Source organism: Crotalus tigris, unplaced genomic scaffold (assembly GCF_016545835.1).
Source record: "Crotalus tigris isolate CLP2741 ecotype Arizona unplaced genomic scaffold, ASM1654583v1 scf7180000018940.2059657, whole genome shotgun sequence".
NCBI lineage: Eukaryota > Metazoa > Chordata > Lepidosauria > Squamata > Viperidae > Crotalus > Crotalus tigris.
Genome location: NW_024097284.1, coordinates 1,356,134 through 1,382,027, shown reverse-complemented (window position 1 = coordinate 1,382,027; position 25,894 = coordinate 1,356,134). Strand labels below are relative to the sequence as shown.

At 39.7% G+C, this 25,894-nt stretch overlaps 1 protein-coding gene across 1 annotated transcript in view; it reads right to left on the bottom strand.

Moving 5' to 3' along the window:
- Positions 1–25,242, bottom strand: part of MYO3A (myosin IIIA) — a 98,607-nt gene extending 73,365 nt beyond the window's left edge. The window contains exons 1-9 of the mRNA XM_039357726.1: positions 25,124–25,242; positions 22,927–23,067; positions 7,649–7,748; positions 6,244–6,360; positions 5,538–5,642; positions 5,113–5,196; positions 4,403–4,605; positions 3,606–3,704; positions 3,334–3,448 (exon numbers count right to left, since the gene is read on the bottom strand). Of these exons, the coding sequence (XP_039213660.1) occupies positions 3,334–3,448; positions 3,606–3,704; positions 4,403–4,605; positions 5,113–5,196; positions 5,538–5,642; positions 6,244–6,360; positions 7,649–7,748; positions 22,927–23,067; positions 25,124–25,242 (1,083 nt within the window). The remainder of the gene's footprint in view (positions 1–3,333; positions 3,449–3,605; positions 3,705–4,402; positions 4,606–5,112; positions 5,197–5,537; positions 5,643–6,243; positions 6,361–7,648; positions 7,749–22,926; positions 23,068–25,123) is intronic.
- Positions 25,243–25,894: the final 652 nt, after the last annotated feature.

Below are 25,894 nucleotides of genomic sequence, written 5' to 3'. Positions count from 1 at the left end.
GGGTTAGATAGAGACATTGAAGCTAAGGTGCATGCATGCCACCTTTGTCAACGCTCGCGCCCTGAAATGCCCCAAGCTCCTGTACATAGATGGGAGGAAACACAGTCTCCATGGTCTAGGGTGCACATTGACTATGCTGGGCCTTTTCAGGGTCAATTCTTCTTGGTCCTAGTTGATAGCCATTCAAAATGGCTTGAGGTTGTACCTGTCTCTTCCACCGCCACTGCAAAGACTATTCAAGTACTGAGGGGGATTTTTGCTGCACACGGGCTTCCAGACGTTCTCGTGTCTGACAACAGCCCTCAATTCACTTCTTCCGAATTCCAAGCTTTCTTACAGGCCAACATGATTCGTCATGCCACCTCTGCGCCTTTCCACCCATCCACCAACGGTATGGCTGAACGCATGGTTCGCATCACCAAGGACGCCTTGAAGAAAATTACCTATGGAGACTGGCATCACAGGTTGGCTGACTTCCTCCTTTCTTATCGCACTACACCGTCCACTTCTACTGGGAGGAGCCAGCTGAACTTCATTGGGGGCGCAAACTGACCACCAAGCTTGACCGGTTGCATCCGGACAGACTTCCTTCCACACTCACACGCCCCAGGGCACCTAGACAACTGCTTGTGGGTGCCCCGGTTTGGACTCGTAAGTATGGGCCTGGCCATTCATGGATCCCCGCCACTGTATCCAAAGTCACAGGTCCTCTGTCTTACGAGGTGTCTTTGGACAACGGTCGTGTCCTGCATTGACACATCGACCAGCTCCGCACTAGACGGGACCTTCCCACTGAGACTCCTGGGTCTTTTCCAGGGGGGGAGGGGGACCTTTTAGGGCAAAGGGAAGAGTACGGGCTGCTGCCCATCATTAACGAGGAGGCTACAGACAGCCCATTCCAAAGTTCCGCGAGTGCTCCAAACAGGAATTCACGGAGCCCAACTAGAACTCAGGCACCAGTGCCTACTCCAGCCAGGGAGTCACCCCGGGGGCATAATCACTACTCACCCGCATCACTCAGTACTCCAGTCAGGGAGGATATCCGGGAGCGTCCAAACAAATCACACCCTGCAAGAGAGCTGGCACACATTCCCTCTAGTTGGCCCGACACTACCCCTGTCCCTAGAAGGGGGCAAGCACACAGGCAGGTGGTCGAGGAACCAAATCCTGACTACAACACCTCTGACTTCACTCAGGGGACAACTGAGTTTCGGGACAGCACTGAAAACCCCACAAGCCCGGGGACAGAACGGGAACAAGGGGAAAGATAACCTCCTGACGGGTGTTGGACGGACCTGGGAGGTTCTACAGAATCGCACAACAGTGACAGTCACTTAAGAGGGCCAGAGAGCCTGCAGCTAGACAGCTAGGCAGGTCAAACAGAGAAAGAAGCCCTGGCCTGACGAGCCCAGTGGGCAAGCAAGTAGGCCAGGCATTGGAGCACAGTCCTTGGGAATCACCAGGGTGTAACAGGGGGGACAGGTATGCATCACCCCTCAGTCAAGGGGTACTTGGCAGGTACCCAACAGTCAGGAGGTCACAGAGAGCCAGAAGATCTCTTAAGTATTTAGAAGATTTTGTAACTCTACTGGCAAAACAGAGTTAACAGAGAACATTCCTGTACATATAGGAAAATAGAACACTGGGAATGATAGAAGCAGAGGAAATAACTGGCATTAGGTAGTATGGGCACCACGCTCGCATTAGGTTGTATGTTATTATTGTATGATCATAGTCTTAGCCGGGGGGGAAGGGGTGTTATGTCCTGAGCCTGTGGAAGCAGGCTTGGGACATTGCAACGGTCCTGGGCAAGTGCAAGCTGCCCGGGACCAGACTGGCTGTCGCCAGCACGTGCGCGCATGCGCAGGTGCTGGCGCGCCAAATGTTGCAGATTGGCCAGGGAATGGCCTATAAAAGAGGCCGGGAGATTTGGGCATTGTCGGCGTCTTGTAACCAGTATGCTGAACAGAAATAAAGAAGTTCCTGAGAACTACAACTGCTTCTCGTATCATTGCCATTTCGCGAAGGACGCAACAGTCCTCTTCCACCGAGCACGCAGCTTCTGGAGCAGTGAGAGAGGAAGGGGACACCCACCTAGCCAGCCAGATCAGCCAAATCAATCCTGGCGATCAATGGGGTGACAGATGTCGCAGCCAGATCGCCCTCACAACTCGGCCTTTTGGCTAAGATCAATGTAGTACCTATTTATCTACTCACATTTATATGCTTTCAAACTACTAGGTGGGCAAGAGCTGGGTGAATAACAGCAGCTCAACCTGTTGCATGGCTCTTGGGTTTTGAACCTCGGTTGTTAGCTTTCCAGCATATTTAACTGCTGAGTCATCATGTCCCCAAAGGCAGGATAATATAAATAAATAAATGGTTGTGCTCTAATATTTATCATTTGTTTGGATTTTATTTAATCTTTCCTCTAAAAGCTAAAGGCAGCAAACAAATTATTTTCTCCTCCCTTTCTCCCCTCACAAAAACAGCCCTGTGAAACTGCTTGCACAGACAAAGAATGATTGACTTACAGTCATCCAGTCAGCATCCATGGCAGCTGCTGAACTAATACCTGAATGATTTACCTTCTCCAACAATGGGACCTTCCCATCCTACTGGCTCTTATGTTCATACATTTTTTAGTTCTTGTGGCTTTCTGTTTTCATGGGCTTCCATGGGGGGCAAATGCAGTGATAGGCATCATGACCTAAACTTTGCTCCTTTTCTACTTAAGGGGTGGTATGGAGCTTGTGTTCCGATATTAGATTACATGTTTTGCCATTTTAATGAAATCTGAAATTTGCTGCTGAGGCCCCAATAATATGTTCATTTCGGTATTATAATGCTTAACTTTTTAAAATCACAAATATATTTGAGAAATCCTTAATGCTTGGTTGTTTTCTTGTAGATGTTTCATTACCTAAACAAAGTAGCAACATCATCAGTACTAGAAAGGAATGAGGTTTGCTCTCAATTTATCTGTATATTCTGCCAGTATTGGTAGGTTGTGGAGGTTCTTTGGTTGAGCTGTTTACTGTTAGCTTGTTTGGTAGTTCCTTGATTGGCATATTGTTTACTTCTTGATTGTTGGCTTGATGTTAATCTTGGAGTTAATCTATGCACATCTGGGTATTGATTGCTAATGGGGAGGGGTTTTGGTCTTTTTGCTCCCTTTTTAGTTTGTTTATTGTCTCTTTTACACAGTATGTAGGTATTGTTCATATTCGTATATCTATTGATGGCTAATTTGTTAGAATGCCAGCCTTATTTCCAGCCAATTAAATACTTCCAGTTAAATATTCCAATTAAATATTTCCAGCAATTACCTACCTCCATTGTAAAGCCAATCACTTTAAAGCACTGCTCAACTGAGGCAAACTTGGATTTATAACAATTATTGTTCAGGACCTCTTGCGCTGGTGTCCGAAGTTCATTTTGTAGATAACTAATTAAATGGTGGGGGGGGGGAAATGAAAATTTTTACATGGAAAATTAATACAAGGCATCTGATTTTTTCAATTTAAATTAACTTGAAAATATATTTATTTGAGAATTTAGCGAGCTACAGCAAGAAAATACAAAGTTTTTTTTTTTTTTTTTACCTTGGGAGTTCATTTTCTGGCAATTTATAATGAGGTAATCTTTTCTTTTCTGCCAATCCAGCATAGATGTAATAGAAAATATGAAAATTCTTCTCCCCACTGAAACAAAGCAAGCAAACAAATTACAATTCTGTAGCTACTAAAATAAAACCTAAGAATTCCTATTTTTATCTGTTTGTTCTGATTTTGAAATTCATGTTGCATTTTAAACATTAAAATTTATTTCACTTTCTAAATATTAACATTCATTCTCAAAGCCATTACATACTTTAGGAAGGGATGAAAGCTAAGTGCTTATACACTAATAAAATATAAGAACAGACCTGCCCTGGAAGCAGATTAAAGTTGAGAAAAGTAATCTCTTGTCTATTTTATAGACTTGTTAAATTAGAAACATTATTTATAAGTTATTCTTTTTGTATGTTTTAGTGATTCCCCTTTAGCAAAAAAAAAAAAAAAGTGAATCAGGCAGTTTAGGATGAACGATCGATCAAATTTGTCTGTTATTTATGCCAATCCCACATTTACCGATTCACCCATGACTGTATTTACATAGAGTGTATGTATCAATGTATGTTTATTGGATTATATAAAATTTATAACTTGAATATATAATTCCTGAATTATATTAATGCATGTCACGTCAAGGTTTTTATGCAAATGCTGCATAAAATCTCACCCCATGCCCATAACATTTGAATTCATCTCTGTCACACATTATTTTTATTTGAACCGAAACTTTATTCTAAAAATCCCTGCTTTCCTTTTGGGTAAAATGCTCCTTTTCTTTCACTTACCCAGCTTGACATATGACTCTAGACTTTTCTAGAAGATATTCTGAAATCTGAGAGCTTACAACCGTTCCTTTAGAAGTGAATTTCATTTCCAGATATTTCCCAAATCTGCTAGAATTATCATTAATAATAGTGGCTGCATTTCCAAAGGCTTCCAACAGATTGTTTACTTGGATAATTTTTCCTTGAAGAGTCCTGTTATTAGCCTAGGTAAATATTTTAAAAATTAGAAACTATTTAAAAACTCATCTTCTCAGGATATGTACAAGACACATGTTTTATCAATAGAAGAAAATATTTGTAGCTCAGAGAGGAATTGTGGAGTCCTTGGTGTTCTCGGAGTTTAACTGTTTTTTGTTGTAGATGTTTCATTAGCCAAAGTAGATAACATCTTTAGTGCTAGAAAGGAATGTGGTTTGTTTTTCCTAATATAGGGAACTTTTTTGACAAATTTTATTTAATTATCATTATCATGTCACAAATAACTAGTATGTAATTGTTAGTTTAACTGTGATATTGTAGGTACTTGCTGATTCACATCTTAATTCCCTGATGGGAACACATTTATTTGAACCCATCTCCACCCAATTTTACCTTTGACAAATAGCTGTATTAAAGTTCCTAATTTCCCAGCCTATTAAAGAATAAGTAGAGATCATTTAACATAAAAACTATTTGAACCCCACCCCTAAAGTTTTTAAAATTTACCTTACCTTTCCAAGGACTGTCAACTGTTGAACTAGCAGGTGAGAACTTTGAGTCTTCCCAGCACCACTTTCTCCAGAAATGACAATACACTGAAATTAAGAGTCAGGGATATTTTTGTTATAATTAATGTTCTATGCAATCAAAATGGGCATTAGGTTTGGCCTTGAAACTAGGGATCTATAGTGATTTGACTCCAAAAGAAAAGCAAAACAAGAACGCTTTAGAGGGAGATTGGGCACAGATTGCACGATGCCCATGCTGGTGTTTCTCAACCTCGGCATCTTTAAGAACTCCCAAAATTTCTTCATATCTTAAAGATGCCAAGACTGAGAAACACTGGCCTACGCTTTTTCCAATACTCTTTTTTTCTGCTTTGAATTAATTGGATTTAAGTGCTGCTGCATATTTCTACTGGAATTATTAGCATTACCTGATCTGACCCATAGGTAACCATTGATTGATATGCAGTATCAGCCATAGCAAAAATATGTGGAGGGTTGTGAGTCCGTTTAGCCCCCATGTACAATCTGGAATGCTGTTGGAAAGAAAAGGTAAATATTATGTATTCTATTGCTTTATGCCACATAAAACAAAGATACTGGTTAAAATAAACCTGATAAATCAAAATATGATTACAATGAGAAATATTTACTATAACATGTCACATTTTTAAAAGCCTGGCAAACCTGGCTCCTGGGACAAAATATTTCTCAATTTAATTTCTCAATTTCTCTTGTTTTCCTGGCCTTTTGAGCATATCCACTTATGAGTGACAATGAATACCAATACTTCTTCATTACCTAATCTGCTTAATTTGCTTAATTATAATGCTCAGATGTAATTTTTTTTTGTTTTATTTTCTTTATTTCCTCTTCAACTATTTCTATAGTGAAGAACAGGAAATGAGACCTTTGCACATATGTACCTTAGCACCTTCATCCTCTTTTTAACTCGGTTATTGCTTCTAACAAACTAAGCAAACATCCCAAAGAAATTCCTGTGGACATGGAAACAAGCCATGATAGCTGTCAGGTATATATAGTAAGCAAGAACAATTTCCTTTTAAGATGCTTCAGTGCTCGGTGCCCAAATTCTGACCTTTCCAACAGTCCCCTCAAACAAACTAATTTTCACACCTTTGTAGAGTAAAGATCTAACTTCTGAAAAGGGTTGACTGCAATGAGGATATCTCCCACATAAGTGTAAATTTGACCTCGAATGTAGCTCTTCTCAAGTTGCTCTGTTATTGTATTCTGTTTGAAATTGAGAGAAAGAGGAAGAAAAAAGCTAGTTATGTTTCTTTTTTTAAAAGGAGGTTAATAATAAAATATATTAGATTTCTTTAACTATGAAACCAACATTCTTAATTTTGAATGCTACCTGCATGATAACCTCTTGGATCCATATGTCCATCATCAGCAATCAATCAGTAGAACAAAATGTCAAGGACTGACTCTGGGAGACTTCAGATTGCCAAGCTTCTGATCTATTAATGAGATATAACTCCTTCCTTATCCACATTCTCTGCTGTGGCAGTGGTGATCCAAAAATCTTAGTTCTTTCTTAACTTATTGTTTTTGAAACATTTGAGATATCAAGGATTGAACCTTATGAGACATTTAGCATACAAATCTATGGCCGATTCAAGTCAGACTGCTATACTTTAAGGACTCATATCATTGCAATATGAAGTGAGAGTTTGATCTTAGTATAACTTCACAAATATGAGATTTTTATGGCTCCAAATCTTGTGAAAAGTGGTTTTCCCCCCCTCCTCTATAGTTTTTGGTAGGCAATCTTTAATCTCATGGCTACAAACTTCTTTATAATGACATCATAGATGCAGAAAATGTTCACCAAATTTTTGCATAATCAATTAAAAGCTTTTTCCATGTTACCTCTGAGAATGTTGGACTCTTACAATTTTGTTTTTGGATTCTGGTTTTAGAATGTGATTTATATAATTGATTCAAATCAGTATTATCAAATTTGAGATAGAGAGAGAAAACAAAACCTGGGGCTGTGGAATGTGTTAATAGTATCTAGCTGTAGTGATAAATAGATATATTAATTTTATTTTTGTCAGTTTCTCATTTTTATCAATCTGTCAAATTCTGTCTCTTGAACTTTTTGTTTTAAATTCACAGTAACATATGAATTTTGATGTACGTAATTCCAAACATAGTTTTGGTTGCAGTGCTGTCTGATATAAACAGTATACTAATATCATGAATACATGCATTTTTAAATAAAGTACCGTTGTACATTTGAAGAAATACTACTACTTATTATTGTATATTTCTTAATAGACAAATTAAAATGAAGTTTGAGGAAGTGTGGAAATCACTTGTTTTAGTTTGTATATTAGTTCTAAGATTAAATGACTTTTCCTCAATACTATCTAACCCCAACCTAAATACAGCAAAAGGCAGATAGCTTGAAAGAAGACACACTGTACAAAACAGTCAAAAATGATTATTTGTTCGAAGCATGCATATTATTCCAATTTAAAACATTCCTAACAAAATAAAAATATCTTACCTCATCTAATATTTCTAAGGTTGCCAGATCATCTACCTCCTCCTGATTAGCAGTTGGAGACCTAGTCACATTCTGTTTATTGGAATCAATATATTCAACTCTGTAAGAAAACAAATATGTATAGATGTGTTTGACAGCATGAACAAAAGATTTTGAATATTATTTTGACTGAGCTGCTTAGGACTACAAAAGTAAATACTTTGGTAAACATAGATTTAGATCTCCAAATTCCTTATGAAGATATTGTTTTCATATGGACATAGAAAATATGGACATATTTTTTTACATTTCAGAAGCAGATGGCCCCATTTCAAGGAGCTGAATTAAGAGTTCAACCCCCACTTACTGTGGTTAATCAAATTTTCGGTAGTCATAGCAGTTACATTTTACTTACTGCTAAGTAAATGTAGTGAGATGAGTACTTATTTTTTTACTAAAACTGTTACAGAAATTCATCTATGACTCTTCTTATAGCTTACAGAGACAGACACTGGTATGAGTTGAGGCTACAAGAATTTAATTTTTTTATAGTCCTTAGAATGAGGCTAGGATTATGCCACATCAAGCTGCTAACCAAACTGGGCATTTTTTCTGCAAAGAAAAATCCCCAAAGTTAGCAATGGAGTCACTGATCATTATGGTCCACTGAACAAACGTTATTATTCACAACTGTACATTATGTTCCCATACAAGAGCTCAGATATTTCTTAAAGCAAGCATAGATATGAATCACTGCTGATCATGCATGGCTAGCTAGTTTAGCTACCCAACATCTTGTGTATTCATTTAGGATTTTCTACCTTCAGAAATCTTATAACAATGTGCAAAAACATGCTGCCTTATGCTCAACAATGAATGTATATGTAATATTGCTGATATTTCAAAATCAATATTACCGTAGTAGCATATTTACCTAGCCAGATAAAATTCTGGCACTGTTTTCTTCCAATCCTCCAGCATAACCAGTTAGGTGAGGTTGGTTAAAACAAACTAACCTGATTCTCAGAGTGTAACCTGACTGAAATCTGGTTAGAATGAAATATAATCCATCTAGGATATTCTAAGCATTTGCTCTCCATTTTATGACTTATTCGCATACATGACATTTAATTTTTTAGTACTGGGAGGTAAGATAATAAGAAATTTCAAGGCCTGTAAGCTAGTCTGGGAAGATAAATAATAACAACAAAAAACTTGTAAGAAGGCAAAGACAACTCGGCTCCATATTGTTTATACATTAATTTGCATCCTGCCTTTCCTTGACGAGCTCAAGGCAGCACAGATAACGTTCCTTCTATTTTTCCTTACAAGAGCATGAGTGTACAAAATCACCCAACAATTTCTGTGATTAAGGTTACACCAAACCCTTGGTCTCCCCATTCCTAGATAGACATCTTAACCACTATTTTTGCTTAGGGTTTTGAGATTAAGCTAGATTGCCTAGATGTTGTCAATGAGTTAGGCATCCCACATAATCGTGGGTATTAAAATATCTTTGGGGAACTTCCACCAATGTTAATGCAAGGTCAGGGCATGTAGCATCTTCCTATCAGATGTGCAAATGCTCCATGTCTTGTACATGGCTTGAGAAAGAACAATATTTGCATTAAGCTGCAGGCATTTTGAGGAGGGCAAGCATTATTTGCCATTTAAGGAGATCTGAAATGTTGAAGCAACTGACTTGCCCAAGCAGTATGCGGATTCTGCCGACAGGGTGACTTTGACCAAGTCAAGCATATGTGACACAAATGACAGCTGCAGGAGCTGACAGCTAATCTGTTCCCTTTCTGTTATTTTCCTTCAACCAAGGAAAGGACACAGACCTTGAATAAGCCTGTCATTTCCCATGTCTGATGTTAACCACTGCACATAGCACCTTATTTTCATCACACAGTCAAACATGCAGCAATGTGTTGCCAGGGTGATATCACATTCAGCCTACTGGGCTGAGCAGCTGCTGAATTAAGGGAAAGTGAGAAATCCAAGGAACAGAAGAATTACTCTTGTTTCTCCTGCTATGTATATTTCCTGGATTTCTTTTTAGAATATCAGGGTTTTCTTTTCCTTGGTTTGTGTTATCAAAGTTTCTCTTCAAATATATTTATTTAATTTATAAATAATTCATTTACAAAAATGTGTATGCTGCCTGCTCACTGAATTCTAGGTAGCCTAAAAAACCCCTAAAATTTAGTTATTTTAGGCTAAATTTAGGTACTTTAGCTTTTTTTATTGCTCTTGGGATAACAAAATAACAAAGGCCAAAAAAATGTCTACACCTCTGCAGAACCAAAGCCTTGCCTTTTTTAAAAAAAACATATGTCAGGTGCATGAGGAATGTAAAAAAAAAAACGGCATTATGCTTTGAGTGCATAGTCATTGCTTATCACCTTAGCTTTTTGGGACACCCCAGGATTTGCCTGCTTTCTTGCTAGAGAAGAACTTACTCTAGAGGAAGGAATTTCTCATGGCAGTAAATTTCTCAAATCCAAAAAACTTCTCATTAGACATTACCATCATGTTCATAGGCCTAATCAACCAAATTTTTGACAGTTTCTATTTCAATCTGCACAATTACTATTTTTTTTTAATTGAAAATTTTTAGGTTTTACAAAAAGAAAAGATTCCCCTCCCCCACACCCTCCCACCCCTCCCCTACCCTCCCCCAATCTTCCCAGAGCTGAATACAGGCTTAATTAAAAAAAAAATTTAAAAAAATCTTGAAACACTTATAAACCATAAACAAATCTAAATACGTTAATTAAACAAATTAAAAAATAATTAACAACAATATATAAAAAAATACAAGAAGAAAGAAAAGAAAAAACAGAAAAAAAATAAATAAAAGAAAATATCTAAAAAATATCTTAAACTTTAATTATAAATTATTCAAAAACTAAGTAATATTTTTTATATCCAACTTATATTGTATGAAATCTATCCATCTTTTCCATACCAGGAGATACTTCTCCTGCGATTGATCTTTCAAGAAAGCCGAAATCTTTGCCATTTCCGCCAAATAAGAAACTTTAAAAAACCATTCTTGCAATGTAGGCAAAGATTCCTTCTTCCAACATTGCCCTACTAACAACCTGGCTGCTGTAATTAAATTTAACATCAATATAATCTCTTTACTGTCACAATCAGAAACAATACCTAACAAAAACAATTGTGGGGTAAATTTTATCCTTCTTCTGAAAATTCTTTGAATATTCCACCATATTTTAATCCAAAAAGCTTTTATATTTTTACATAACCACCAGATATGGTAATAAGTAGCATCCAAACATCCACATCTCCAACATTTAGGCTGCAAGTCAGGATACATACGAGACATTTTTTGTGGATCAAGGTGCCATCTATAAAACATTTTATAAAAGTTTTCCCTTAAATTTTGGGCTTGTGTAAATTTAACATTCCTCACCCAAATAATCTCCCAGGTATCTAATAAAACCGGTTCCTCAAAGTTTTGTGCCCATTTAACCATACATTCTTTAACTAATTCTGCTTCTGAATCCAACTCTACTAACACCCCGTAAATTCTCTTAATGTGAGTTCGTCTTTGATCTTTTATTTGTTTTAACAAATTCTCATCTTCTCTAAGCAAACCCAAATTACGATCTATCTTCCACCTCTCTACTATTTGTCTATACTGAAACCATGAATAAATAATATTTTCTTGTGTTAAATCTTCCAGAGATTTTAATTGCCAATTTTTACCATCCCATCTAAGTAATTGTGCATAAGAAACACTATCCATCTTGACTCCTCTCCTTATCCCTTCTATCACATGCCATGGTATAGCCCATAATGGAATTTTAAAATCATTTCTATAATATTTCTTCCAAACCCAAAGTAAAGAGGTCCTTATAATATGAGATTTAAAAACCCTATCAACCTTTTTATTGAAAATTAAATAGGCATGCCATCTGAAAAGCAAATCCCAACCCTCTAAGAGGAGTACTTCTACATTTGTTAAATTAACCCAATCACTAATTAATGTTAAAGCCACAGCATCATAATACAATTTCAAATCGGTACCTTGAGTCCACCCCTCTCACGAATATCTTGTATAATTTTAAGTTTTACTCTTGGTTTTTTCCCTGCCCAGATAAATTTATTGATACCTTTCTGCCATTCATTTAAATTAACCTCATTCTTTAAAATGGGTATCATTTGAAATAAAAAAAGAAACTTTGGCAAAACATTCATTTTAATCACCGCAATTCTCCCCAAAAGAGATAATTGCAGCTTCTCCCAATTTACCAAATCTCTTTGTATTTTGACCCACAACCTTTCATAATTATTTTTATACAATTTGGTGTTAGAAACAGATAAAGTAACCCCCAGATATTTTACCTTGTTAACAACCTCAAAATCTGTCAACCTAACCAAGGTCTCCTTATCCAAGTTAGTCATATTTTTAGGTAATATTTTAGTCTTATTATTGTTAATTTTAAAACCCAAAACTGCACAATCTGCACAATTACTATTGTCAGTGTTAGGAAAAGTCTTTGTTCCAGTTTTTGCTAAAGTGTGACAATCAACTACTTTGAAGCTGAACTGACAGCAGGAGTCACACCATTTATTGTTCCAGCTCATTTTCTATTCATTCCTGGCCACCTACCTCCTCCTATCTTATTCAAAGTAGAAGGAGGTCACTTTCAGCCCAAGTGTCAAAATGCACAAAAGGGATTTTTAATGGCTCCCAAAATAGCATGGAAAAAGCCCATTCCTTGGTAAATGTTTGTCCTGTATATAGAAATTAGAATTATTTATCTGACAGGAGAATCCTAGGCCAACTGAACAACTGCTATTTATATTCTAAAACAATTCATATGCAAGAGTAGAAAAATAAATCTTGGCGGTTATGAGGGAGGTGTTATAAAATTGGGTCATCACACAGAGCAATCAAGGGGAACTTAAAGATGTTAAGTAAGTCAATCATCCCCAATTTGACACTTGATTGCAACTTCAAGAATTTCCAGCTAACATAGAGTGTGTTATAGTCCTAATAGACTATAGAGCAGGTAAAGTTGAGGAAAACGGATACAAAAAAATATGGATCCAATTTTTGGTTAAGGACTCCTATTGTGCTTCTTGGTGGGAGGAATTCATTCTGTTGCCCTCATTTTGTGGCAAAATGTTCCACATTTTCCCCGCCGCTTGTTATGACGTTCTGAATACACCAAATTAAGGACATCTATTCCAGTTCCCTTCCTGAAGATATACACTTATAAATGCTCTCCTGACTGTTCTAAATAAGCAAACCTGAATTTGCTTCCACTTTCCTGACCTTCTGTAAGGGCCTGAAAGCCTGACTCTGTCAGTTGGTTTAGGGCCTGAACAGGGGAGTGTTATGCTGGAGGTGATTGATAAAATAAAAAGATCCATCTCAGCCTAGAGCAGGGGTAGGCAACCTTGGCTCTTTTATGACTCGTGGACTTCAACTCCCAGAATTCCTGACTCAGGCATTCTGGGAGTTGAAGTCCACGAGTCATAAAAGAGCCGAGGTTGCCTACCCCTGGCCTAGAGGGATACACTTAATTATTTTTGAAGGACAGAGTTTCATCACAACACAGATGGGTGGAACTAGAAAGTTTCCTTTTGTTTTTTTCCCCAACATTTGAGGTGTGGATTTTTGTGTTCATTTTAATAACACTCAAAGTATATTTAAAGATTAGGGCTTATATTACAATTTTGGTGCAATATAAAACTGTGCTACAAATCTGTTGCAAAGACACTGAACAACAGAATAACAGAACTAATCTGTTATCCAATCCCCTGCTCAAGTAGGAAATCCTATACCATTTCAGTCAAATTGTTGCCAATATCTTCTTAAAGGGGACTTGGTCATAATTTTCCCATTTTATTGCATACAAACCTTCTAAAAAAATAAATGAAATTGTTTCACCACACCTCTAAGATCTTGTTAAAATTAAAACAACAATATCAGCTAACCATAACCATTATTAAGCATTATTAGGCTACCAGTCTTCTGAGTTGCAAACAGTTTGTAGTCTACCGATTTTGTTGACTTGTTTTACTGAAGACCTAGTCTAATCAAGATGCTTAAATAACTTCCAAGTGCTTTTGTAATTTCTAAAGGTCACTTTATTAATCATGGCCCAATGTTGTAAGGCTGATTGATCTGTGGGTGTGACAAATCTTTGTAATAAGAACTAACTGGATCAGCTGCACAAATCACAAACATCACTGCAATTCTTCCTGACTGACCAACACAACTGGACAGATAAAGCAACAGAAAACAAGCTAATTTGTCAGGCAATGCTTGATGAAATAACCTCTTTGCTTGAGTGTCACTTTTAGTCACTTAATTGCTATGCACTGGAGCATGTTAGGATAGTCCAAATTGTCTTTTAATGGGCATTCTGGAGGAAAAAGAGAAATAATGTTATAAAAAGATAGCAGCCCTCTGTAGTATTCAAAAACCGGGCTTGCTGTGATATTACCTGATGAAAGTAACTGAAGAATTTCCTAAAGATGTTGATTACTCAAAAGCTAGTGGATTAGCAAAATGCAGCCTATCTTGGTGGATTACAGTAACAACCACTACTAACACAGATCAGATTTCTCAAATACTGATGTCCATGCTGCAGTTGTATGTTACGGTGGTAAACCAGATAGTGGATGACAGAAAGTCTACTTTCAGAGGATTGTGATGGAGATAATACATATCTTGAGTATTTGTAGCTTTCAAACTACCCTTCCAGAAATACAGCATCTAATGAAATCATATCTATCTGACCAGGAATTGTTACCCCAACTGATGTAATTTGTGACAGAAGTGCTAATTAATTTTCCTTCTATTTCTTAAACAGTTGCAAGCCAAGGAATTAGAATATCACATTTAACTAGCAATAAATTAGTGTACTGTAAGCTAGAAAAAACATGAACTTGGGCAAAGTCTACTATCAAAAGTCTTTTTAAAGATCAGTTATAATACTGAACATTTTATTTTGAACAGTGTTGTTTGGGAAAACATTTAACTCAGTTGTTTCATAGACTGACTTTTTGGCTATAAGATTTAAGCCTGTCTATTAATGTCATTCATTAGATTTGCCCTTAATTCTGACAAGACTGAGTTTTAAGAAGGGAGGAGGGGTACTTCAAAATGCAGAGAGGGAGAACTGTTTATATTTTTACATACTACATCCTTATCAGATTAATGATAAGAAAAAAGGGAAAAAAATAATTCCTAAATCTCAGTGGGAGATTGCAAAAGAAAAACAACATTAAACTGTCATAAAAACTGTTGAGTCCGTGGCGGGAAACAGACACGAGAAGCAGCTGGAGTTCTCAGTTTCTTTTATTCAGCGTTCAGCTTACAGGAAGATGGCTTCAGCCTCGCCCAAACGCCTCACAGCCTCTTATATAGGCAACTCCCGGGTAAATGGGTTACTTTTCCCGCGCCAGCACCCGGGCATGCGCACGGCGCTGGCGACAGCCTGTCTGGTCCCGGGCAGCTTTGCACCTGCCCGGGACTGCCTGCAAACGCCCGAGCCGTTTGCAAGGCTCGGGACATAACACCCCTTTCCCCCGGGCTAAAACTACTACCAACATACAACATTTATTTTATACGACAATTTGCTCCCCAGTGCTCCCACTGTTTACTGGCTTTTGCCTTGCCAGCAATGTTATGTAATCTTCTAGGTACTTAGGAGATTTCTTTGCTCTCTGTGACCTTCTTAGCTCTGGGTTACTGGCATAAGGTCCCTGACTGGAGGGAGGCGTGAGCCTGTTCTCTCTATTGTGCCCTGGTGTCTTCCAAGGACTGTGCCCCGATGCCTGGCCTGCTTGCTTGCCCACCGGGCTCGTCAGGCCAGGGCTTCTGTTGCTTTGTGACCTGGTTGTCCTACCTAGCTGTAGACCCTCAGGCCCCTTGAAGTGATAGCCACTGCTGGGCGTCTCTGTAGAACCTCCTAGGTCAGTCCAAGACCTGTCAGGAGGCTGTCCATTCCCTGAACCCCATTCTGTGCTCGGGCTCATGTGGGTTTCTGTACTTTCCCAAAACTCAGGTGTTCCCTGATTTGTGCTAGGGGTGTTGTAGTCGGGACTTGGCTCCTCGACTAGCTCTGTGTATGTTTGACCCCCTGTAGGATTTGGGGTAAGGTCAGGCCAACCTTGGGAATTTTGTGCCAGCTCTCTTGCGGGGAATGATTTGTTGGGATGCCCCCGGGTATCCTCCGTTACTGGAGTGCTGTGTGATGTGTGTGGAAAGTGAGTATGCCCCCGGAGTAGGCGTGAGTGCCTGTTGTGTGGGTAAGCTCCATGACTTCCTTTTCGGAGCAATTGCGGAATCTTGGGATGGGCCGTTTGTGGCTCCCTCAGTGGAGATGGGCAGTAGCTCTTGCCCTTCCCTTTGCTCCAAATGGTCCCCCTCCCCCCTGGAAAAGACCCAAGAGTCTCATCAGAAAAGTCCCGCCTAGAGCGGAGTTGGTCGATGTGCCGACGCAAGACACGACCGTTGTCCAGGGCTACCTCGTAGGAGAGAGGACCTGTGACCCTGGAAACAGAAGCGGGGACCCATGTATGTCCAGGCCTGTAATTGCGAGCCCAAACCGGGGCACCCACAAGTAGTTGTCTAGGTGCCCTAGGATGTGAGGTAGATGAAGGCAGTCTGTCCGGATGCAACCGGTCAAGTCTAGTAGTAAGTTGGCGCCCCCAACGAAGTTCAGCTGGACTTCTCCCTGTAGAAGTGGACGGTGTGGTGCGATAAGAAAGGAGAAAGTCAGCCAACCTGTGATGCCAGTCCCCGTAGGTGAGTCTCTTCAAGGCGTCCTTTGCGATGCGCACCATGCGTTCAGCCATACCGTTGGTGGACGGGTGAAAAGGCGCAGACGTGGCATGACGAATCAGGTTTGCCTGTAAGAAAGCTTGGAATTCGGAGGAGGTGAATTGAGGGCCGTTGTCGGACACAATGACATCTGGCAGCCCGTGTGCAGCAAAAATCCCCCTCAGTACCTGAATAGTCTTTGCAGTGGTGGTGGATGAGACAGGCACAACCTCAAGCCATTTTGAATGGCTGTCAACAAGGACCAAGAAGAACTGGCCCTGAAAGGGCCCAGCGTAGTCAATGTGCACCCTAGACCATGGGGACTGTGTTTCCTCCCATCTATGCACAGGAGCTTGGGGCATCTCTGGGCGAGATCGTTGGCACAGGTGGCATGCGTGTACCTTAGCCTCAATATCTTTATCTAAAGCAGGCCACCACAAGTGGCTGCGTGCAAGAGCCTTCATACGAACAATGCCAGGATGACCCTCGTGGAGGGATTCTAAGACCCTAGTCCTCATTGAGGTGGGAATGACAACTCTGTTTCCCCAAAGCAGACAACCCTGAGAAAGGGACAGTTCGTTCCTTTTGGACCAGAAACTCTGAAACTCAGGACTAGGGCAGTGCTCAGGCCACCCGGACAGGACCCAGGAGCGGACACGTGAAAGTGTGTGATCTGTACCTGTTTCAGCGGTAACATCCCTGGCACTAAGAGGGAGCTCGGGCAAGGCTTGGATTGATAGAATGTTGACAGCTGGCGCGGGGTCAGCTTCTACTACTGGCAGAGGCAACCTACTGAGGCCATCAGCATGGCCCATTTCTTTCCCAGGCTTGTGGAGTAATGAAAAATCATATGCAGACAAAAAAATAGACCACCTAAGCATTCTAGGGGAAATGATGTGGGGAGTCTGCTTACGTGTGGTAAACAGTCCCAGCAGAGGCTTATGGTCAGTGAAGACCGTGAAATGCCTGCCATATAGAAAATCGTGGAATTTTTTAATTCCAGCAACAACAGCCAGAGCCTCCCTGTCTATCTGAGCGTAGTTGCGCTCGGCAGAAGACAGTGTTCTGGAGTAGTATGCAATAGGAACCTGAGTTCCATCAGACCTGAGGTGACTCAGGACAGCTCCAACCCCGGGGGAGGACGCATCACAAGCGATGCACACAGGAAGAGACTCGTTGAAATGTGCAAGAACACTGTTAGAAGTGAGCAAGGCCTTGACTTCTTTAAAGCAAGCCTCATGTGCTTGTGACCACAGCCACACAGCTTGTTTGTCTAGTAGCCTGTGAAGAGGCTCAGCTACACTAGCTTTATGTGGAAGAAAAGAATTGTAGAAATTCAGGAGGCCTAAGAAGGCCTGAAGTTCGGCCTTAGACTTTGGCCTGGGTGCTTCTAAAATAGCAGTTAGTTTGGATTCAGCAGGATGAATCCCAGCAGCATCAATTTTGAATCCCAGAAATTCAGTAGAAGGCACCCCAATCTTGCAGTTGTCTTTTCTGAGCTTGAGGCCTGATTTCCTGAATCTTAACAGGACAGCCCTAAGCCTTTCAGCTAGAATGTGTGTGGAGTCTCCTGCAATCAAGACATTGTCAAAGTAGGAGCAGACCCCTGGTATACCTCGTAGTGTGTTTTCCATTACGCTTTGGAAAATCCCAGGAGCGACATTCACTCCAAACTGTAGCCTTTTTACCTTAAAGGCTCCCCTGTGGGTCACAATGGTCTGAGCTATAGCAGCATCATCATCAACAGGCAGCTGTTGATATGCTTGAGCTAGGTCAAGCTTTGCAAAAACACGCCCCCCCTTGAGAGAGGCCAGGATGTGACTGACCACAGGAACAGGATAGGCATGTTGCTGCAATGCCTTATTGAGTGTGCATTTGTAATCAGCACAAATGCGAATGTCCCCATTTGCCTTTAGAGGCGTGACAATGGGGGTCTCCCACGGGCTGGAATCAACAGGTTCTAGGATTCCCTGTTGGATTAGTTTGTCTAATTCAGTGTCAATCTTACTTTTTAAAGCAAAAGGGACCCTTCTTGCTTTAATCCTAATGGGAGTGACAGTGGGGTCTAGCTTTAAGGACACAGGTGGTCCTTTGAATGTGCCCAGCTGGGGGCTGAAAACATCTGCAAATTCTTTGCAGACTTCCTGTAGGTCGAGTGTTTGTAAGCTGTTGAGTCCTGTGACGTGTATCCCCAGGGCCTCAAACCAATCGAGTCCTATGAGACTCGTTCGTTCACCCCCTACTACTAATAAGTCTAGTGGACCTTCAAAACTCTTGTATTGCACGTTAAGGGTGGCCTCCCCCTTAACACACACTCTTGAGTTCTGAAAATCTGTCAATACAATATCAGAAGGCCTTAACTTGGCCTTAGTCCCACTACTGGAACAAATCTTCCTAAATGTATGCAATGAAATGATGGAAAGGGCAGACCCTGTGTCTAGTTCCATAGATAATGGAACCCCTTGTAGCTTCACGTTGAGTGACAGCTTTTTCTTCATGGGCTTGTGTGTGCCTGTCCTACAGATGCTTCTTCGCGAAGCGCAAAAACCTACCCTATTCTGGCTGGGGAAGTCTGGTACCCTTCAGGCGTTCTTCTTGGGGTTGTGCCTTTCGTCGGGCCAGACACACAGCTGCAATGTGCCCTTGTTTGCCGCATGCCCGGCAGGTAGCGGAGCGGAACTTGCAGTCGGTTCTCCTGTGGCGACCTCCACAGCCGATGCACTTGAGCGGAGCCGAAGAGCTTCCCTTCTGGTTCTCTTCCTTCGCGGGGTGTAGACGGTCGACTTCTTCGTCCGGATCCTCCTCGGAGTTTCGTCGGACGTCTTCCTGGTGCACGGACGCACCCTCTGCACTGCTTCTGATCGGCCGCATGTTCTTGACGGCGCCGCCTGCTGCTTCTTCTGCGGTGACTTCCCTTAAGGCGTCTTGGAAGGATAATTCTTCCTTAGCGAAAAGTCTCTGTTGTAGCTCTCGATGCCTTAACCCGCACACGAATCGGTCCCTCAGTCGTTCCTCGAGGTCCTTGAACTCGCAGGGCTTGGCGGCCTTCCGTAACGCGGCGATGTATTCCTTGGCTGACTCACCGGACTGTTGATCCCTCTGTTCGAAGGTGTGGCGCCATAAGATAACGGACACCTTGGGGTGGAAGTGCTCCTTCAGCAGCTTCTTCAGGTCTGCGTAGCTTACAGACTCTACTGGGACAGGTGCTGCAATGTTTTCTGCGATTTCGAAGGCGTCTTGGCCGCAAACGCAAAGCAGGGTGGCAGCCTTCAAGCTATCTTCCCTCACTTGGTTTGCCTTGAAGTAGTTCTCCATTCTGGATACGTAGGACTCCCACCGCTCCGGATGTGAGAGGTCGAATTCCGAAAGCCTTCCGATTTTCGCCATCTTCGGATCTTCAGGAGACGGGTCTATCAGCCAGCCTACCCCCGAATGCGCACCGGATTGGCGGGCAGCTGCCGAGTCGACGCCGTTCCTCTTCCGCCGCTCAGGACTCCTTGGGTAAGCTTACACTTCTTCCTTTCCAGGTAGTGCAAGGCATCCCACCTTCGTCGCCAGTGTTGAGTCCGTGGCGGGAAAATAGACACGAGAAGCAGCTGGAGTTCTCAGTTTCTTTTATTCAGCGTTCAGCTTACAGGAAGATGGCTTCAGCCTCGCCCAAACGCCTCGCAGCCTCTTATATAGGCAACTCCCGGGTAAATGGGTTACTTTTCCCGCGCCAGCACCCGCGCATGCGCACGGCGCTGGCGACAGCCTGTCTGGTCCCGGGCAGCTTTGCACCTGCCCGGGACTGCCTGCAAACGCCCGAACCGTTTGCAAGGCTCGGGACATAACAAAAACAATATTAATAAATGATTTTAGAAGGATTTCTCTATTCAAGTCATTTGACATGTGGCATCAACAATTGATGGTGTTAAAGAAACGTATTTTAAATTCTAACTTATTTTTTTAAAAAGGATAATTTATTATTTCTTACCTTGAAGCAGAATAGAAACACATCAATACTCATCAACAACTAAATTTCAAATTCAGCACATTACTTTGATGAAGTTGTTTCAGGAAACCTGACACTGAAGTAAAATACTCCTTGCAATTTCATCTATCTTTTATGAGGCACAGGATATCTTGCTAAATGTCCTTTAAAATTATGCAAGTCATATTAATTCTGTCAATAATATTTGCTGAATGGAAACTTGAGTATATTACAGATTACTCACGCTAAGAGTTCTTTTGACATTATTCCTAAGACAAGAAAGCAATCCCAACATCTGACTATTATACTAATGAATGCAAGCATAGATTTTTCATGCAAAAAGAAAATTGTAAGGGGACTCATCAAACATTGAGGAGCTCCAGGAATGCACTCTAGAAAGCCAGTTTACTCTAGTGCAGGGGCGTCAAACTCACAACATCATGTGACATGTTTTGACTTTTTTTCCATTGCTGGCAATGGGGTGGGCGCAGTTTCAGCATGATGCATCCGGCCCGTGGATTAGTTTGACACCCTTGGTCTAGTGGTTCAGGTGCCAGGTTACAAAGTGGGAGACCTGCCATGCATGCAAATTTATTGAAGCCTGGCAGTCCACAAGCAATTCCATCAACAGACACATCAACTTTCAACCAGCGTACAAACTCCTCAGAATTCAAATCAACTGCACAGCCAAAGTAATGTCGGCACCAACCCACGCAACCCCACACAACCAGCACTTCACCTCCCAATGACCCTCACCTGATATGACCCTCACCCAACTCATCACAAGACCTTTATCTGGCATGACCCTCACCTGACGTAGCCTTCCCAACAAAAGACCTACTGATCACACAAAGCCCTTATAAGCAGAAAAACACCAACACTAACATCTCCTAAATTCCACTGAAGATATTACCTAGCCTATAACGAAACATTTGGAAACCAACCCACAAGCTTGGAGAATAAACCTTCACCCTCATCCAAGCTACAGATATTCACCACTGTCGGAGGATGGTGTGTTGAACATGTTCATTGCCTGGAGTTATTTGTAAAAATAATAAAGACAGGATACAAATAAATAAATAATCTAAAGATGTGGCCAAATTCATGGATGTTAAGAAAGAATTCGTAAGATTAAACAAAACTATATTTTTCTATTGACAAGATACCGATTTACATTATACATGTTGAAATATTATATTTCTGCAAACTGTGAATCTCACATCACAATTTCTCAGTACAATGGAAGCTACATTTTAGATTATAAGCTTTATTTCTTTATTACATTTCTCACATTCTTCTATGGGTTCAGAGATATGGGGCTTGCTACAAAGACAGAAACTGCTGAAAGTGCTCAGATCAGGGTTAGAGAACAAGGGAAGGTTGGTTGATTATCCGTGATAAAAAGGGAGTGCACATCTGAAGCTGAATGTACATCCAAAGCAGAACACTCTAGAAGACATTACCAAAGAAAACTATATACTTATTAAACAGTTGAAAAATGGATAAGATGATCTTATTTTGAAATGAGAAAGTGTTTTCCTAAAAGTAAATAAAGTAAATGGAGCTATTGGATCTTTTATTTTTTAACTCTTGTATTCAGAAAAACGTCTCTCTGCACCATGAGGATCAAACCCTGATCTCCTCAATGAAATAGCAAACAGCAGATTACGAAGAAACAATATTTTCCCCTTCTGTTTAAAAACTGAATATGACCACTTATTTTGGGGATCATGGAGATCAAGAATCAATTATCTCAGGTGGCAAAAAGTCACCATTTAGTCAGACAAACAAGGGGAATTTTAGTTGGCAGATAGAAGAAAATTGGTTGTATCTTGCTTTTTGTAGCCCCCCCTCCTTCCCTAATATGCTCTTTGATATTTAGGAAATGAATTAGAACTTAAGGGCATTCCTGCAGGACTGTTCATATATTTGGGCAATCTGGCTCCAAAATTTCATATTTTTATTCTGATTCAGCACTACTACAGGTTTAGGCCAGAACAATGGTTGGGTACACATGATGATGGAAGGGATCAGGACTACATCACAAACATTTTATTTGATTATTTATTTATTAAATAAATGTATATGGCTGTCCAACTCAAACATGGCGGTAATTCTAGGAGGAAGAGTTGGGCTTGAGTTTTCCTCTGTTTCCTGGATTTCAGGAGGCAAGCAGAATTTAGAATATATACGGTACTGCTCAAAAAAATAAAGGGAACACAAACGTATAGGAGCCTATATGTTTGTGTTCCCTTTATTTTTTTTGAGCAGTATATTTTTAGTTTTTAAAACAGTTGCTTTAGGTTTTACGCCATAGTTTTTTTTGTCTTCTCTTAAAATGATAGGAAAATGTATCTTGGGATTTTCTATCCCTTCCAAAGAAGGCAAATTTTGGATAATATCCCAGCTCCATTATTCATTTCCCAGAAATGTTTGCTAGTTAAAGCTTACTTGTCCAAATTAAATTGAATGATCTTAAACTGTACTTTGCTATATGCAAGGAAAAATTACCTTGATTTTTTAGTAATGCCCATCTGTTGGTGATCATTAATAGACTCCATCAGTTGTATTTGCTGGATATATTCTTTGCCTTCCACCTGCTTTGGTTGGTCAATCACTCCAAGATACTTCTCATAATCTTTAGTCAAACACCTGAATTTGGCAGAAAAGAACAATTTCTAGGAAATATATTGAAGTATGGGAAGATGATATCAGAAGAGGTGCTTGATTCCATCTAAGTATAGAAGTACCACATGGAATTATTTCCACAATTTAGCTTTTTTTTTAACCTCTTATATTTTACATATACAAGATTATAATAATATTTTAAAAAGCAGTGTAAGGATATGGGAAAGAATCACAGTGTGCTGAAATCCCACTACAGTCTTCTCACTGAATATTTTAATAGAATCATCAGTGTTTCTCAATGCATTTCTACTTGTTCTCAGAACAAGCAAGTACAGCACAGAATAAAATTGTAAGTACCATATGAAGGCTCTGTTGTAACTCTGAATGGATCACTAAGTGATCAATTGTAAGTCAGGGACTACCTGTTTTTGTAGAGGTAGAACCATTACTGTAGAAATTAGGCTATATCTCTGCCTACTTCCAATGTTGCATGAATTATTATATGCCTAATAAGCATTATTTGCTCCTTCAAATAGGCTGAGATCCTATAATGCCCATGTGATGCTTCCATCAGTAAAAAGATTGGTATGTCATTTTTTAATTTCCCTGAAAATCTGCTCTACAGGAACAGGAGTCCCTTTGGAATCACCTGGGTGACTACTTTTGAGAGGGAGAGTTTAAACCTCTCCAAGTTATTTTCTATCAGTGCAGAAAGCTACTTAAGATTAAAGCCCTAGGATCAAATGAGGTAAAGGCTATGGGTACATAACTCAGACATCTTGATAAAGCTAAGCAGGTCTGGAATAGATCATTTCATGAGACTGAAGGACTAAGAATCCCATTTATATGAGCATGATAAAAGAAAGGTTGAATATAACTATATGAAATACGATAAATACCTATTGACTTAAAACCACTGTTGTACATACATTGTAGGGCTGATCCTTTATTAAAAGGGATATTAGGTAGGTGTTACAGTAAGCAAAAATATTACCAAAATATTTTCAATGCTGTGTTTCTGTGCAATTTATATACTGATTTTTAAAAATGATCTATCATTCACTTGCTGATAAAATCATTGAATTCAGCTGCCATAATATTGAAGATGGATTCTTATAGAAGATGGTACTAAAACAAGTTAATATGTTAACATGACGGGCCTGAAGTTAGCCCCCATTAAAATGCGAATAATCAAATTGAGTAATGAATGTGCAAAAGACTAATTATACATTGATTTCCTTTTATTTTTAAGGAGCCCTTTTAGAAAAGTAGAATTCAGCACTGATTGCCTTAATGTTACAAAGCTAACAATATATCATACCATAAATAAATACAACTAATGACTTATTTTTTATTATTTATGCATCATCCTTATAATCTTAAAAGCCATTAACTTAACAGTTCTCTGTATTCTATCAGATTGAGAGAAAAATATATTTATTTATAATCAAGTTGAAAACCATATTCTAAAACAGTATTTTTAAACCTCAACATTAAAATGTGTGGACTTCAACACCCAGAATTTCCACCTGGGAGTTGAAGTCCAAAATATTGACCTTGACCTTCCAACAGAGCCTCAATACCTGGTTCTGGCATTTGTCCTTGGACCCTGATGAAGATGTTCCATGCCGGAAGCGGTTAATGGATTTAGAAGAACATCCCACCCACCTTGGTGTTTTTCGGGTTTTAATGTATTCAGTCTCTTGTTTATTTTTAATATTTAATGTTTTAATGTCTTAACATTTTGTACTTGTTTTCAAATAAATAAATTAAAAAAATCTGAAAGCAGATAGTCCCTGCTGTGCAGTTGAAAAGGAAGAAAAGAAAAAACAAAGGCCAATACAACTTCAGATGCTTGTATCAGAATATAATGGGGAAAAGTTTATTTCTGACAGACACATCTGTAAGCAGCATTCTGTAATGTAAAAACAATTTATTTAATTACATGGTAATAGGAACATATCACTGAATTACAACACTCTTCAAATTCCACCAATACATTACAATATAGACAAGGAGATTTTCAAATGATAAAACATTAATTGTGAAACACTGCATCCTAGAATTTGAATATACCTACCCAAACTTTGAGCTCTTCAGAGAAAAAAATCCTGTTATTTCAAGGTGTCTCATGGTGATACTCATGTTGTGGGAAAGCACAATCACAGATTGTGAAAGCATAGATTCAATTTTTCCCATCTTAAACTATCATATGTTGTTTTTGTTGGATGACAAATCCTGTTACCATATCATTCCAGCTGATGGAGACTGTACTCAATAAAGGGAAGTTTATCATTGACTCAGTCTTTCATTTCTGTCCGCATTCATGCAGGATTCCCCAGAATTTCATTACCGAGGTAATGGCTATGGCACAATCTTAAGAACTTTGCATTTGGTTGATAAAATTATTTTTCCCTAACTTATTTCTTTCAATGTTACTACAGCTGTCCAAGAACCCAAAACATAGATCAGTTTTACTGAGTCTTTACCTTGTATTATGAACCAAATGTTCATGGGATGCAAATCAGCCAAAGATTGCCAAATCACTTATACAGTTTTAATCCCCAGGGTCCATGCTTCAGATCAAGCATCATAAGAACTATCTTGCTTTTGCTCTCATGCAAGCATCTGCTGAGGTAAAGTAGATGAAGAAACAAATAAGAACTGGATTAGAAGTCCCTTTGGGAAAGGTCTAAAAATACTCAAGTCCTCATACAGTTTGCATTTTTAAATGCTTCAGCTTCATTTGCATCCCTCAAACTAATCTTGATGTACTCAGTGCCTTGAGATATTTTAGACTTCAATCCCTAAATTCCCAACTAATTTAATGGCCATTCTGGTGGAAACCACG